General features: G+C 40.7%; 1 protein-coding gene across 1 annotated transcript in view; it reads left to right on the top strand.

Moving 5' to 3' along the window:
* The window catches only part of NMNAT2 (nicotinamide nucleotide adenylyltransferase 2), a 90235-nt gene that overhangs the window by 50093 nt on the left and 23394 nt on the right, over nt 1-16748 (top strand). The window contains exons 2-4 of the mRNA XM_054981420.1: nt 921-1009; nt 1814-1881; nt 13692-13770. Of these exons, the coding sequence (XP_054837395.1) occupies nt 921-1009; nt 1814-1881; nt 13692-13770 (236 nt within the window). The remainder of the gene's footprint in view (nt 1-920; nt 1010-1813; nt 1882-13691; nt 13771-16748) is intronic.

The raw sequence follows: 16748 nt of genomic DNA, 5'->3' as shown, positions 1-16748 counted from the left end.
GAACTAAAACGTTTTAACAAAACATAAGCAATTTCACATGACATAACAGTTGACTACTGTAATCTTTTGTGTATAACCTTTTAAAATAAGATTGTTTTACATTCTATGTTATTTATATTTCTAGTAAATACAGGGGAGGATAATGACCTATGATCCAAATCTGGTTAGAGCAGGAACAGCCAAAATAGCAGCTCTTCAGGGACATCTAACCCACAGAGCAGATTCAGTTGACCTTCAGCAACACTACCAAATTATGCCTATAGTTTCATCCATGATAAAGAGAGTCTTACGGGTTGGAGGGGGCGACTTGTGTGAAGTACAGAGATTCTATACTATGTCCTTCATTAGGCTGATGTGTATGTGTGTGTGTACATTGCTGAACTCACACATCCCATAACAGAAACTGCCTTCTGGTAATGCCAGTCCTTATCATAGAACCAGATCCCCTGAGTTTGTCAGGCTCTATCGCAAATTGCACATCGAACTGCCCATTCATTCGTTTTCCTCCCTGATTCCTTCTTCTAGCCTTCCCCTCAGGCTTTTGGACTACTCATTTTTTTTAGTTCCTTTTGCCAATTATCCTAGCCTGTTCCCTTATTAGGCACCTGCCTCTTCTTCCCTGACCCACAGACCCTTCCATGCCATTCTCTAGCCGCTCAGCCAACAGCAACTAGAGTTTTTTCTGCCTGCCCTGTCATTTAGTGATATCAGGGCAGCCGCCAGAAGTTTCACCACTACCTCTGAAGCCTCTAATGTGTTACCATGAGGACTGTAAAGCATTTTTAATGCTTAAATAATACTGTGTTCCTAGAGACATCATCATCTGCTTTTATTCAGATTTTGAGAAATATATGGTGAGATTTGCTAGCTTTTTCTGATCAATTTAAATACTCATTTGCACCCTTTTTTCCTTCTATTAGAAAGAGCCCGGGATTATCTGCACAAGACAGGAAGGTTCATTGTCATTGGTGGAATTGTCTCGCCTGTACATGACTCCTATGGGAAGCAGGTGGGTATATTCCTTTGGACTCTTCCTCCCTGTCAGGAACATCCATTGAGAATAAATGCTGGTGTTTATCTTAAGTCGTCAGGTAGAATATAAATTCTGTTTGCAAGCATATTAGGACAGTCCAGTTGCTAAAATTATCTCTAGACCCACTGGCTTACCTCAGGATTCAGACACATTTCCTGCAGTAATCCTAGGTAAGAGGAGGGAGGGCCCTGTATTTTGGAACATTTTACCAGAGACGTCACCATTGTTCAGTGATCGAATATATAGGCTGTGAGATGAACTGTAGAAGCGGGCAACAATTTGGAAGTCTCCCCCTCAGCTCTCAGGGACTTAAGCAAGCTAATTTCCCCTGTGTCTCTCTTTTTTTCTTTAATTGTCTTTCAACATGCTGGCTGGAGCATATTCATCAAGCCATTTGGGAGAGGGAACAATTTTATTTTGGACAATGTACATGTTTTTTTCTGCATACCTTGGCAGTCTCCCAAGTACGTCAAAACATTACATTTCTTTGGATGGCATCATTATGTTGCTTTGGGGCATGAGCTACTCAGGTTTACTGTTACAGTGATGTACTACATCTAGCTGGATCCTGACCTAGAACTATTGATTAGTTAAGAGCACCCCATGAAATTCATGGTTGATTGAATTCATTGACTCTATTCAGCTATGCCAGAATGGCTGTTAGACTCTAAAGGCTGGCATCAGCAAGGTGCTTAAGTGGACGCATTGGATTTTATCTTAAGAAGTCCAGTGCTGTGCAACTTACATTGTTACTTTTGCTAACATTCTACTGTTTTACAGGGCCTGGTCTCTAGCCGACACCGCCTGACAATGTGCCAATTGGCTGTCCAGTCCTCCGACTGGATAAGGTAAGATAGTACATCACATAACCATGGCAGAGAATCTGCGCTAAGAGCTTGTGTTCTCTTTGGTCATGTTAGAAAGATTCACTTTGTGCACCAGAGAGGAAAAAAACACTAGGGCGAACATTGTAATTAGCTAGATATTTGTCTTGCACTGACAGGAAACTGTCACTGCTTGTGGTTGAGACCAGAAGGTATTGCTTAGAATTTGAAAGGAATTCTCCTCGTGATCATGGTGCGTAGGAAATCTGAATGTTGAGACAAAGACATGCTGGGAAATAGATGGAGTTGAAGGTAATACAGACAGCCCATGAAACAAACACATGAAAAATTTTAAACTAAAGTTGGACAGGTGTAGGATGGCGTTTGAATAAGAAGCACAAACACAGTGAAAAAATGCAGGGATGTTTGAATGAATATTTACTGTAAATATATTTACTGTAAATATAATACTGTAAAATACTGTTTGAGTTCACTCCAACGAATATTTGCACTGCTTTGTTTGCTTAATTTTATAACACTAGTTTATGAAGGAAAATAAATATGATTGTGGATTAGAGATGGGCACGAACCGAATTACAAACCAGAGTTCATCACAAACTGGACCAGTTCATGGCTCGCCAACCGGTGGTTCGTGGGAGCTCATTTCTCACAAACCATGATGAATTTTAGCCCAGTTCATTTGGTTCATATTTCGATTCATCACTGCAGGCAGCCTGGCACCAATCAGTTTCCTAGGCAATGGGGGGGTGGGCTCTCTGCACACCTCCTGCTGACCCAGAAGTGACGTTTTCATGAACCGAACGAACCGGTTTGCAAACCGGGGAAATTTCGTGAAAGTTTGTGGTTCTTGGTTCATGAAACATGACAAAACCACGAACCAAATGAACTGCCATTTTTTTGGTTTGTGCCCATCTCTGTTATGGATTCTAGACAGGTAGCTGTGGTAGCCTGCAACAACAAAGTAAACCAGAAGTCCAGCAGCACCTTAAACCTAATTTGGTGTAGTGGTTAGAGTGTTAACTAGAATTTGCAAGGCCCAGGTTCAAATCCCCACTCTGCCACGGAAGATCAATAAGTGACCTTGGGTCAGCCGCACACTCTCATCTTAACCTATCTCACAGGGTTGTTGTGAGGACAAAATGGAGGAAAGAAGGATGTAAGCGGCTTTGGGTCCCCACTGGGGAGAAAGGCAAGGGATAAAGGATGTCAATGAATAAATAATAAAGGAACACAGAAAATTTACCTATCTGTGTGCATGGATGTGTGCATTCCCTGACTACACTTTCTCGGTTACACAGTGTAATCCAGGCTCTTGTTTCTCACATGAATTTTTGCTGATGGTCACACTGGATCACTGATTCTGTAGTCTTAAAGATGAATTTTTGCATGTGTTGCCTGATATGAGATGAAGGTGGTCATATTAGAAGCTTCATACAACAGAGTCATTTTGACATATGAGTATTTCACGTTGGCATGAAAACATAGGATTTGATAAGATTATTAGAGCTGATTTGGCACAAATACTTACATATTGTAAGTATACATGCTGCTTGTAATATAAATGGTACAACACTGAAAGCCTTCCCATCCAGAGTAAATACCTGGCAGATTAATCAGATGAAGGGAGAATGATTTCCCTTAGAAGAAGGGCACCCTGAGTCCCTTGGAAGAAAGGCAGGATAAAAATGTACTAAATAGACAGGTAGGTCTGAGTGATGAACTTTGGAATGCGCTACAGAATTTTCCCAGAAGGATTTTGATTTTCTGCACCTTCAGCCTGCTAATCACTTACGTTGATGAGAAACCGAATTAAAAATTTTATCACCTGCTATAATAATAAATGAGGGGCTGTTTCCACACGACTTACCGGCCTCCAGAACGTTGTGCAAAACATGCAGAAGATAGTGTCTTCTCGTGCGAAATCACACCAGGAAGACGCTATCATCTGGGAGTTTTGCATGACATTGCGTGAGAAGACGCTATCTTCCACATGTTTTGCGTAACATTCCAGAGGCCGGTAGGTCACATAGAAATGGCCAGGGTTTGGGGGAACACACACAGCTGCCCTTAAAATAATGTTCTCCCAAACTGCGCATGCCATTCTAAATTTTCACAGGGTAAGGACAAGAATTCAGTTTCTAGGTATCAGAGTTTTTGTGCAGAAGGATATTGTCCAAATAATCTATGTTGCAGAGCTGTGAAGTTCATAAAAGCAGAATGACTGGAGGTCATCCAAAATCAGTTTCTTAAAGCTTTTCTGAATCTCCCTGGAGAGAACTCCATCTGTCTTATTTAGAGTCAAAGCTGGACTCCCTTCCTCTGTGGCACAGATACATAAGATTAGGCTAGTATATTGGATAAACCTTAATGGGATGCCGGTAAATACATTTTCAAAAAAGTATGTTTAAACAATGTCTAATAAGTAGAGTAGGTAATGTGAAAGCATGTTATCCTTTTATGCTAAATCTAGAATTGGTGCCCTTATGGAAGGAAGTTAGAGACAAAAATTTATCCTGTGGGCTCCTATTGATTTGCAAACTATTCAGAGCTCGTGTTTTTGTATGTGGTGTCAGGTTATCAAGAGTGATCTTACCCAACAAATGTATCTGCAAGATATAACACTGAAGCTACTGCAAAAAGCTTTTAACAAGACTCGGGTTTCAGATCATGCCTTCAGCTTACCTAGATGGAAAATGCTGTAAAATTCCAGCTGAGCAATGATTTGGTGTCTGTTGCCAAGGGAAAATTAAAGATGTATACTGTATCTTATACTGGACATTATATAATGCTCCTACAGTCGAGTTTTTCAAATACCCTTGTTCGCTGCTCCAAATTGAAAAACACAGATAAGATTTGTCTTTTACTGATAGGGTGTCTTTGGCCTGTTTTGCTTATATGATTCAGTGTAAATTTGTCCAATTCATTGCTGTTTTCTGCCATGGAAATAATTTAATATAATTATTACTTTAAAGTATACCTTGATCTACTTTAATCTGGCCCAACTGACGTTGCACACCTTAATGACTTGGTCCTTGTGGATTCCTGTGTCAGTAGAAATACAGCTTTAAAATTTTTTTTTAACAAGTATAGCTTACCAGAATAACTACATGTAAAGAAAGCCTAAGAGCACCATGGCACAGAGTGGTAAACTGCAGTACTGCAGCCCAAGCTCTGCTCACAACCTGAGTTTAATCCTGGCAGAAGCCAGGTTCAGGTAGCCAGCTCAAGGTTGACTCAGCCTTCCATCCTTCAGAGGTCAGTAAAACGAGCCCATGGGTCAGTAATGACTCAGTGCTTTACCTTTTAAAGAAAGCCTTTCCTATTTCCTGTTACTTTGGAAGTGAAGCATTGAAAATACTCTGTGTTCTTCATACGCTGCTCTTGTTTTTCCAGCACAATTGCTCACTCATGCCTTTAAGCAAATACATACTCCAAAGATTCTTACTTGGAGACGGTAACTAAAATCGAAGCTATTAATATCAACCTGGCCAAACCTTAGCCATCAGAGGCAATATAATCCTTGTTTATTGTAGTCCCTTAAGCCTTTACTTGCTAGTACATCTCTTTGAAATGTCTGGTGAACTGTCTATGCTACGCTTGTACAAAGAAATAATGGGATGGATCCTAACCCTTATCTTACCATTCCACTAAGCAAAGTTTATTAAAAATATTTATATCTCAGCTTTCCTTGTGCTTCAAGTTTTAATCCTTCCTCCAGTCTAAGGAGCCTTCCTCCAAATTAAAAGCCTTTTCCATTTCAGGAAGAGCCACTTAAGTTGAAGGAAAACTACTTGGAGGATGGTTGGATCCACCCCACTATTATTCATGAAATGAGATACTGACAACTGTAAAATAAGATAAGCAGAGGAATTTGGCACAACTATACCAGATTCAAAATGAAACCTAATACTCAATGCAATAAAGAATTCCACTTGATAAAAATACTGAGGCTAATCCATTAAACAGTTTATTCTGACTTTTTTGGACCCTGCGCAAACCAATTAAAAAATGAACACAAACTAGATATTTGCAAAAGATGTGGTAATGGGTTAGGCTTGCTGTAGTACTGGGACTATTAAAGGTCTGTCTGGAGTGAACATTTCCAGAGTGGAAGCCCCTTGAGATGACTGTTATCATCATATATGGGCTAAGTGAATATAAGCATCGGCCTTAAATACTACATGGTAAAGACGTGCAGTATTTATTATGAAAAAGTTAATCTGGAAATCTAAAGATTTTCTAGAAATTAACGAGCATATTGAAGAAATGCCGTTTTCAGCAATCAGGTGAATTGTTATAGATTCTCATAGATGCTCTGAAAAGGAACCACCCTGAAGGCACAGGAGATAAAATTATTACAGACACTTAGCTCTCTCTGAAAAAGATCTGATAAGCCACATTCATAAGGATAGGCCCCTCATCACCAAGGAACTAAACCCAACCTCCAGAGATTCCCACTTAGACCCCGACATGGTAGTCTAAGGCTTGTCCTTTATCATTCACCATTGCTGCTTTCTTCTGCATGAGTCAAAGGACTCTTTAACCCTTACTGTCCAATGCAAAGAGAAGTAAAGGCATCGCCAGAACCATTGTTTTTGTTGGAAATACAATGCCTTGTGTACAGAGAAGGCAGAAGACAGAATACTTGCAAGGGGCAGAGGGTCTGACAGTTAGATAGATGGCAGGGTGGGATCCTTCTTTCCTCCTCTCTTCTGTCCTTCTTGCATGTCTCCAGATTGGTATTCTTAGGCTGCTTCCTGTTTCTTTCCGGAAGTCCCTCCTCTTTGTTTACTGAAGTAGTTAGTATCTTTTCTGTTTCTCTCCTTTCTGTCAAAGTTGTAGTTCCTGAATAAACTCTCTTCCTTCACTCCTTAATCAGACTCAAGATCATTCCTAAGATATATCAGAGCCTACAGTTTTATTATTCATCTTGATTGTTTACTCCCCTTTCCCTATGTCTTGACTCACCAATGGAAGTGAGTAGTTGAGGTACGTAAACTGTGAATCCTAAAAAGACCTCTGTTGCTGTTCATACTAGGCAGAAAAAGAGCTGTTTGCTTATACCTTGGTTTGAATGGGAGCATCACTGGATAAGGACAGTGTTACTTCTTCTTTAACCAGTACCCACTTCAAATTACGTCCCCCTAATGAGGCTTAGCTGCTGACCAAGGGCATAGGGCAGGAGTTCCTAAACTTGTTGAACCTTCGGGCATTTTTGGAATACTGAAAACAGGTAGTGGGTGCCACCTAAAAATGACTGCTTGACTCCTTCCCCCTCATCCCATTTTGCTCTCACAGGTAGGCAGGTACACTGCATTCAGCTTGCTTTGTCACAGGCAGGGTAGACCTGATTCTGTCCCTTCATTACAGGATGAATGAAGGTGCCATAGTAACACCCCACTTGCCTGGAGTGAGTTAACCCGAAATAACCTTCGTTCCTCCTCAAATTAGCCCGTTTTGTATGAATGAGCCCTTAGTGACATTGTTAGTGAGCGTATTTTAATTAGCAAGCTGACTTCCCTGAAAAAGCTCAGGTGAAGTGAATAGGAAAATGGAGCTCAGCTTCTAAGAAAATGTTTCAAAAACAGTCCAATTTAGCAGCTCATTACGTTTTCAATTAAGACCTTGTTCTACTGCTCAGCCTATGAGGTTTTGATGCATTCTTCATACAAGCTGAGCCTCGAGTAGGGAGCTTAGGAATTCCAGGGCATTTCTATAGTGTACACTCCCTCATCTTGTGAGAGACAAGACACAAGAGTAAAACTGTTGGGCCACCACAGCTCCTGGGAATGACCATGCTGGGATTTGTAAATGAGGAGAAGTCCTTGGTTTTCACAAACTTGTAGCATGGAAATGGCTGGGAAGGATGCTGTGGGAATTGCTGGTAATTAGGATGGAGCAGTCCCTTAGCAAGACCACAGAAATACAATAATAGCTAGGATCCACTGCTAATTTCCATTAACGGAGTGCACCTTTCATGACTCTTGCTGCAGCTCAAAATAACCCCTGAAATGTTGCTTCTCGGAGGCAGGAGATCCCCAGGAAAAGCGGTGGGGGGAAGGGGGGGAGTTGAAGGTTTGCAGCAGGAGGGGAAATCAGTGAAAACTGGCCTCATCTCCATCAGTGGAAATCTTCTTCTGGAGGCAACCCAGTCCTTTTAATTGAAGAAATACTGGGTTTTGTGCCAATGTCAGGTGTGAATTTTCGTTGTGACCTCTAAAGAAAGCATTTTCAGTAAGGGTTCTCCAGTGAGATTTTTGTTTAGACAATATGAAGCCATGAAGCAGCTGTATTGTACAATAGTGAGATATGCATAACAGCAATTGCTATTTATTTACTTTTAAAATTATTGTTGTTATTTATAGTCCACCTTTCTCACTGAGACTCAAGGTGGATTACATATTTTAAGTCAATATGATGAATGGCTGAGACAATACAATAGGGTGAGGACTGCAGAAATTTGAAAAGCAGAAATCTTACAGAGCTGAAAATAATGCTGAGACTAAACATAAGTAAATTGACATGACATGTTAAACAAATGTAAGCTAGGCTTATAGAAAAACATTTCAAAAAGCATATGGGAATAACATTAGAAATAACAGATACAATTTTTAAAAAAATTACTTTAATTAATAACATTTTTTAAAGTCTAGATCTGGTTTAACTTTTAAAAATGATTTAGAGCGGAACTACAAGTGACAAAAGGCACAGGTTGGACACTTGTCAGCTTCCCTCAAGTTTTGATGGGAAATGTAGGCATCCTGGTCTTGCAGCTGTAATGGAGAGCCAAGCTGTAAAACCAGGATGCCTACATTTCCCATCAAAACTTGAGGGAAGCTGACAAGTGTCCAACCTGTGCCTTTTGTCACTTGTAGTTCCGCTCTTAGTTATTCAGGTTCCTTAAAAGCAACCTCATTATTTAAAATAATTGAATTGAGTACCAACATGTTATCTACAATCAGAAATTGATCTACAATCAGTTTATTTTTGATATCAAAATTGTATTATGTATATTCTCTCTCACTATTGCTGATTAGTGCGCTGCAGCAATCATGAACACCTGCGTGGACAAGACAATCCAAGAAGTGAATTATTGCTATTGTGCAATGATAGTGCAATATCCAGTGATGTGTGAATGCTGCCTAAGCTGAAAAACAGTCACCCCTCCATGTTCTTCTTTTTTATTTATTTATGTTGTTTATAGTCTGCCTTTCTCACTGAGACTCAAGATGGATTATAATGTAAATCAATGCAACTGATAGGCTAAGACGTCTAGTAAGCAATGCAATAGGACTAGAATTACAGAAATATGATACAAAGCATAAGTATTAGACATGTCATGTTAAATAATAAAGAAAATAATAGTAGAAAATAATACAGGGAGAGCAAGATAATAAAACAGCAAACAGAACATGTAAACTATGCACAGTAGTTTAGTCCACCCACAGTCCATTCACTTTATTTAAGCACCTTTCTGAACCATTCCATTATAATGTAGCCCTATTACATTTACAAAAATGTAAAACAATTCTGTTTTACATGGTTTGCAAAGCAACAGAAACATGGGAGCCTTCCTGGCCTCTTCAGGCAGGCTGTTCCCAAGGTGGGGACCACAACAGAGAAGGCATGTATACAGGCAGTTGTTGATCTTGCCCAGTTGCAGAGCAGCACCTGCAGAAGGCACTGCTCAGATGAGCAAAGCTGTCATGGCAAAGTATGAAAGGAAAGGCAGTCCTGCAGATATGAGGGACCAAGGCCATGAAGGGCTTTGTATGTTACGGCCCGTGCCTTGAGGTAAACCTGGTAACTGCTGGGCAGCTGATGGAGCGACTGCAGAATGACAGAATGGGTATAACTTGCATGTTCCACCTAGCTCCTGTTGATAACTGTGCTGTAGTATTCTGTACCCAATGGAGTTTCCAAATGGACTTCAAAGGCAAAACCATGTACAGTGCATTACAATAATCTAGCCTTGATGTTACCATGTTACCCAGCAAGGATCAGCTGAAAGTAGGAAGCACAGTGTCATTCAAGACTTCAGGCTTTCCAACCAGCATTCCCTCCTTTTTGTCAAGGTTTCGTTTCAATTTATTCACTTCTAACCATTTAACCACAGCAGTCAGTCAGTGGCATTGCCTTTGTCTACATTAGGACAGAGATCATCAACTAAAGCCAGCAGAGCTGTCTCTGTCCCTTAGCCTGGCCTGAAACTAGAACAAAAAGAGTCCAGAGCAGATGAGTTATCCAACAAGTCCTTATGCAGTAGAAAAGAGCAAGATTCCAGTGGTACCTAAAAGACTAACAAAATTTATGGTGAAGTATGAGCTTTCATAGAACGTGAGTCCATCTGTCCTTATATCTTGGGGAGTGGAGTGATTTTAGATGCTGAATGACAATAGCAGATAAATGATTAAAGCCAGTGAATAACAATAGCAAGCATGTTTGGACAGGGTAGGATAAAGCAGAGGGGTTAGTTTTATAAGTGCTACTGGACTCTTGCTCTTTTCTGCTGCTGCTGACAAACATAGCTACACATCCTGATCTATCAACAAGTCCCTATGTTTGTCTGCCACAGCTCACTCAATCATCTTGCCCTAAAAGGGCTGATTAGAGATTGGGCAACAATTGACTAAATCATTCTGTAGGTTTTTAAAGTAGTGGACGGATAACCACCTCTTTGAGTGGCTGAGGCAAGGCCCCTCAAGTCAGTGATTGATTTATGATGGACATCAATGGCTCATTAAGGTAGTCCTCTCGTGATTTCAGCAACCAGGATGGACAAGGCTCCAGAGCACAAGTGGTAGCCTTCGTAGACCCCAGGATCCATCACAGAGCCTGGGTCAAAACAGACCAGATGATGGATTAAATATTTCTTCTATCTGAACCATGTTACAACCAGTATACTACCTGAATATATTCAAGAGCTTTTAGCATCAAAAGGCTTAGCAAAATCATTACAACTAATTACCAGTTTCAGAGAGAGGAAAGGCTCAGATTTAGGAGCTGGCATATGCCAAGATACCCTTTTATTTTTAAAATGGCACTGGGTGGGGGGAGGAAAGCAGTACCTTCTGCCGATTCTGATATAGGGCATAACTACATGATGCATCTGACACATGTTGGGTCACAGGTGTGCAACTGGGGTTGCACACCTGTGGAGTTGAAGTTCAACTGGAGTTGAAGTTAGAAATATATCAGGGGGACTCACCTTAAAAAGCACTCGTTCACTCAGTGCTGTGAGGGAGCACCAAGCGTGAGCTCCTCTAGTGTACATCTAACTGCAAGTCTGGTCATGTACCCATGACCTGACACGTATCAGGCATATTGTGCAGTTATCCCCTTAGTCCATAGGGTTTCAATTGCTGATCCCTGAATAATTTTTGCATCACTCTTTTTCAGCCTGTGCTCCATATCTTGTGATCATATCGTTTAGACAGATGCATGTTAGTATGATCAGGTGACTCGCTAACAGCAAAATGTTTCTGTGAAGAGTTCATTGGTATTCCAAAATGCTGTCAGTGCTTAGCATTTCTCTTTGTGAAATGAAATGTATCAGCTGGAGGCATTTTCTTCACACCATTGACTAATGTGCCTTGTGCGATGATAGGCTGAGCTGCAATTATAAGCCCCAATTCATCATTCTTCATTCATCTTTTTGGCTGAAATTAGCTGAATGGGATATGTGCAGGGAAAAATTATATTTAATGAATGATCTTGACAGCTATGAATCTAGCAGTCTTTTTTGTTATAGTTAAATCAAAATAATCTCTGTCTAGTGTTGCTTTCAAGTGTCCAAATACTTATTTTTTTGTCATGAATCTTATCTAAATACCAAGGGAGAATCTGATAAAGTAGGTGTATCTTTAAAGTATCTTTTATTGTCACCAATTCAAACGTAGCTGATGATTTTTAGCTCCTTACTTAGTGGCTTCTGACAATGACACATACAGAGTTGGATAAGTACAACACTGTAAAAAAAAAATTGTTTTTATAAACAAAGTCCCATATAGCAAGTTAGGTTTAAACCAGTTCTGAAAATAGTAAGTACCAATACTATAGAAATGAAAAATTGGTAAAATAGAAAAAGAACCTAAACTTGGTTTTCAAAAGCTTGCTTAATATGATCAGCTTTACAAATTTTCTTCGGGAATTCTGCATGGTATAGCCCAATCATGTCAGATCTCAGAAACTAAGCATGGTTGGTGCTTGGGTGGGGAACCACCAAGGGAGACTCTGCACAGGAAGGCAATGGCAAACCACTTCTGCTTCTCCGTTGCCTTGAAAGCCCCTTGCTTGGGTCCCTGTAAGTCAGTTGCAACTCGGCAGCACATGTGTCTGTACAACGTTTCTTAAAGCTGCTATCCTAGTCACTGTTACTGGAGAGTAAGTATCATTTAACACAACATTAAACATCTCTAGGACTGGGCAGCATATCTCAACAAAGAGGCTCAATGGTTTGGTTCCTCAGGAAGTTCACTCCAGATTGAGTGCAGGAAAAGCCAGTCTCCTTATTGCTAAAGGCTGTCTCTTAACTTGCCCAGGTCCTTGGTTAGGGTTCTACCCATTAGCGTATTGTCCATGGTAAGAGTACTATACGGTGGCCTCAGATATACTAGAACTGGTTACCTGCACAAATGCATGGCAAGGCTGGGCTGTTATGAGACCTATTCTAGATCTTGTGTAGAGTTGCCAGGCACAGCCTGACAACCAGTGGAAGTCTGAAGGGGGGGGGAGACACAGGGGGACAGCATGATGTCATGCATCTAAGTATCAGCAGAAAATCTATAGTAAAGCCCTAGGGGGGACGATGTCAGTTTAGGGTCAGGCTGAAAGTGACATCATGGTATCAGTGCTCCATCAAAAAGGCAAGTCCCCATCCCCACAGTTTCCAATCATTTGCCACCATGGGCTGGCAATCCTAGGCCAGCTATTTCCAAATGGAAGTTCCAGATGATTCCCCCCAAGATAGCCAGGATTGACACTTTGCTTTGGTGGGAAAAGTGAGACACAGGAAAAACATTGGGGGACACCCTCGAACCTCAAGGTGCCATGTTGGGATCATTGGCCTAAATCATAGGTCTTCTACTAGTGGGCTCTCTGACCAACTGATGGTTCTCCTTAGTCAAGATGGGTCAGACCAGCAGCATTGCAACTATGTCTTAGATAGAGAGGGAAGGAGAACATTAAACAGAAGTTCACATGGTGAAGAGAGAGAGATTGCAAAGGTTAAATTAATACATACAATAAAAAATTATGTGGCTCCCTTGTTACAGGTTAAGGTTAAAGAAAGGCTCTTGTAGATCTGAGAGAGTTGAAGGCTACTAATAAGAAACAGATGTACTAGTGAAAAGTAAGCCATTGGTAAGCGGTGTGTGTGTATAACCAAACGCAAAGGTATTGGTTTGAAGAAACTTGAGTGTAGGTTTATGAGACATTTCCATTAGCCTCTGGCTAATGACTTGTTGAAGTGATGGCTGCAGCAGAGGCAGCAACTTATTTGACTGGTACAGTTTTAAGACTGTATTGCTGGAGAGTGTATCAGAGTAGAACGGGCCACTTCAGCGTTTGTGGATCCCTCTGCCAGAGATCAAGCAGTCTGGGAACACCTGAGGCTAAGTGGGTGTAGACTTGATCATTGATATGAAGGGGAGATCACTGGGAGCCCAAGGCTGGGGATCTATGCGTAGTAAATAAATACTCACCAATTTCTAATCTGTGCATACTTTTGAAGTGTGACATATTCAAAGATAACCAAGAATGGTCATTCACAGAGAGAACAACTCAACCTTTCTTTGTTTCTTTTCTCACAATAGAGTGGACCCTTGGGAATGTTACCAGGATACCTGGCAGACTACCTGCAGTGTACTTGAACACCACAGGGATCTGATGAAAGTGAGTTGGTTGTGGAAATGGTGGGAAATGCAGGGATTAAAGGGGAAGGGAATGATAAGGCAGGTGTAAGTTATTTTAAGTTCACTATTGAATACCCTTGCTTCAAAATCTGGATTAATTTCAGTCACAAAATAGTATTGGTCAAAGGCCTGGCTTGTTGTGGATAAAAATACTGCATTTTATTGTGTCTGCTGCATGCATACTTTGGCTGTGTATTCCACCATTCTACAAAAGTCAGAATTTTGTATTTGGTGTAGAGTTCAGCATAGGCTTGCTATTTGCCAGGCCTCAGCTGTAGTATCCCACCCTCGAGAAATTGAGGAGCAAGAGAGAAAAAATGGTGTTCATGGTGACATTCTAGGAATTTCCCTATGTCTCTTTGCTTTTTACCATAGAGATTATAGGAAATTCCTAGATCATCACCTAGATATGATGTCACATCCTCCCAAACTCCACCCTCCGAAAGCACTGCTCTCAAAATCTCCCAGCATTTTCTGAGGCAGTGCTGGCAATCCTAGTTCATCATCTGGGGAATCATCCAGTGCTGTTACAGCCTTCTAAGTCCATTGATGTCATTTGTCTTAGAAGTGTGTAATTTGGTCAGGATTGCATCTTTAGCTTTCATTTTTAAAAAGCAATTTCTAACTCATAAGCCTCCGAAGATAGGATCAAAAAACACATAAGCAATACATGGTGAAATCTGGATGGACTCGGCCCTAACATAAGAAAACAGTTATGTTTTTCGTATAACTAAGAAGATAGATTTTCTCATTTAGCAATCATAAATATACATAACTATACAATTTGAGACCCTAACAAGAATTATGAGGGATAAGGGATAATGGTCATTGCATTATTACAGAAAGAATTGCAAGTGGGAGGAGAAGGAATCAGGCAGAAAGAGCAAGTGAAACTTAGCTGCAGGGAATAGACATGAGCACAAATCGAAATATGAATCAAATTTCATGACGAATCGGGCCGATTCATGTTTTGCGAAATGCGTTTCGTGAGGCCACAGTTTTCACAAAATTCATGACTTTTGGACCCGATTTGTTTGATTCGTGAACAATTCATGATGCCAGACAGGCTGGCGCTGATCCATTGATTCCCTAGGCAACATAGGCCCGGAATGTCTGCAGATCTTTTGTTGTTATTGGAAACCCCAATCTTAGCCCACATAACCTTGATAGGCAGCTCTTCTTGCCAGCTGGAGAGCTTCCACTCTGTCCTATATAGCGAGGAGTGGGAGGGTTAATCCCCTAGGCAGCTGAGGAGATGGGCTTTCTGTAGCCATGGGAACACCAATCTCATCCCTCCAAACCCTGTTAGACAGGTCTGTCTGCCAACCACAGACCTCCTGTTCTGCTCTATGTGAGTGTTTGTTATATAAGGCACCTCTCTCTGCCTCATGCTTTTAGTTCCAGTAGACAGAGAGAGAGGGAGGATCTGTTGCTCGGATTTGGAGTGAGAGAGAGTGGAGTTGGGAGCTTTTGGCTGGATTTGCTGCTGCTTCAAAAGAGACTAAAAAGCCTCTTTCTTATTTTCTTCACTTGTCCTTGCTGTGAAGGTCTTTGGGTGAGGGTGCCTTTTTTCCTCCACCCCACCCCATCCTAGTCTCAGGCCTTTGCCTAGCTCTGGGGCCTAGCTTGACTGAAGCCTCTCTTATTTTTTCTTTGCTTGTCTTTGTTTATTCTTAATTCTTTCTCTGCTCTTTTGAGGACTCACACTCTAGTTGTTTCCTTTGGTTTTATTTTGTGCACCTCTCCCGCCTGGGCAGGTGTGGTGGTTTTGTGCCCTCCCCGCAAGCCCAGTCTCAGGGCCAGTGCCTGGCGCTGGGGCCCAGCTTTGTGGGTTCCAGTCAACATTTTGCAGTCTTGGCCAAACTGGGAGGGTGGGTTGAAGAGAGCCTGCTGAAGTCTCCCTGTAAGTTTGGCATTTTGGGGTATGAAGAGGGCCGTTGAAGTGCCCTGGGTTTTGACAAAGCACGAAACTAACAAATCGTATTGTGAAACGGGACAGTTTCGTGGAAGTTCATGTTTCGTGATTCATGGAAGTTCGTGTTTTGTGATTTGTGGAATGTGACAAAACAAAACTCGTTTCTTTTTTTCCCATTTCATCCCCATCTCTAGCAGGGAGCCTCAGTTATAAAAGAGCATGATATGTCTGTCTGTACAGTGTATGTACTGTTCCTATGGTGTGACAGCCTTAATTAACAATTTCCATGTGTTTGGGAACACGACTGAAACTTCATGGGCCTAAATCTTTCTTCTGGATTTTTAAATTTTAAAAAAGATATTGCGTTTAAAAGGATTTTTAAAAATAATTCAGAACATTCTTGTTTTCTGAAAAGGAAAATGGCTAAATTACATAATTTGTCTAAGTTAGAGAAATCAACATTTCATTTTTTTCATACCTGTCCACAAAAATGCAACTGCACTCCTGTTCTGCAGAAAAAACTGGATAAAATAAACAAATCCCTTCAAAAAAGGCACATTGTATATTTGGGGAAAAATGGTCTGGGCACAAAATTAGATCCTTGTGATGGATGGATATCGTTGTGAAATGTAGTATTGCACTATTCAGCCCTTTTACCATCATACAATTGATCAACAAAAAAGGAAAACCAAACTTCCACTTAAAAAATACAGTAGTTGAAAAAAAAATCTTATTCTCCCTCTCTACAGTATCCACCCCCCTCCCGGGGTGTGTATGTGTGTGTGATTTCTGCTACAGCTATGACTACTGCCTGTGCATGCATTCCCTATTTTTATTTTGGAAAGATATTCTACAGAGAAGGTTTGTATAACTAAATATGCATGTACTTAAAAATTGCCCATTCATCAGTGTATAATTCAAATAGAATTTTGTAATGTCATAGTGTTGAATACACAGTGGAATTTCACCAAACCAGGGAGAGCAAGACCTCTGAAATATTTGTGATTTTTTTTTTTATAAATAATTTTTATTCAATTTTAGAA

The sequence above is a fragment of the Eublepharis macularius genome, chromosome 5, assembly GCF_028583425.1.
Source record: "Eublepharis macularius isolate TG4126 chromosome 5, MPM_Emac_v1.0, whole genome shotgun sequence".
Lineage (NCBI taxonomy): Eukaryota > Metazoa > Chordata > Lepidosauria > Squamata > Eublepharidae > Eublepharis > Eublepharis macularius.
The sequence above is the reverse complement of the archived record's forward strand: the minus strand, read 5'-3'. Positions and strand labels throughout refer to the sequence as shown.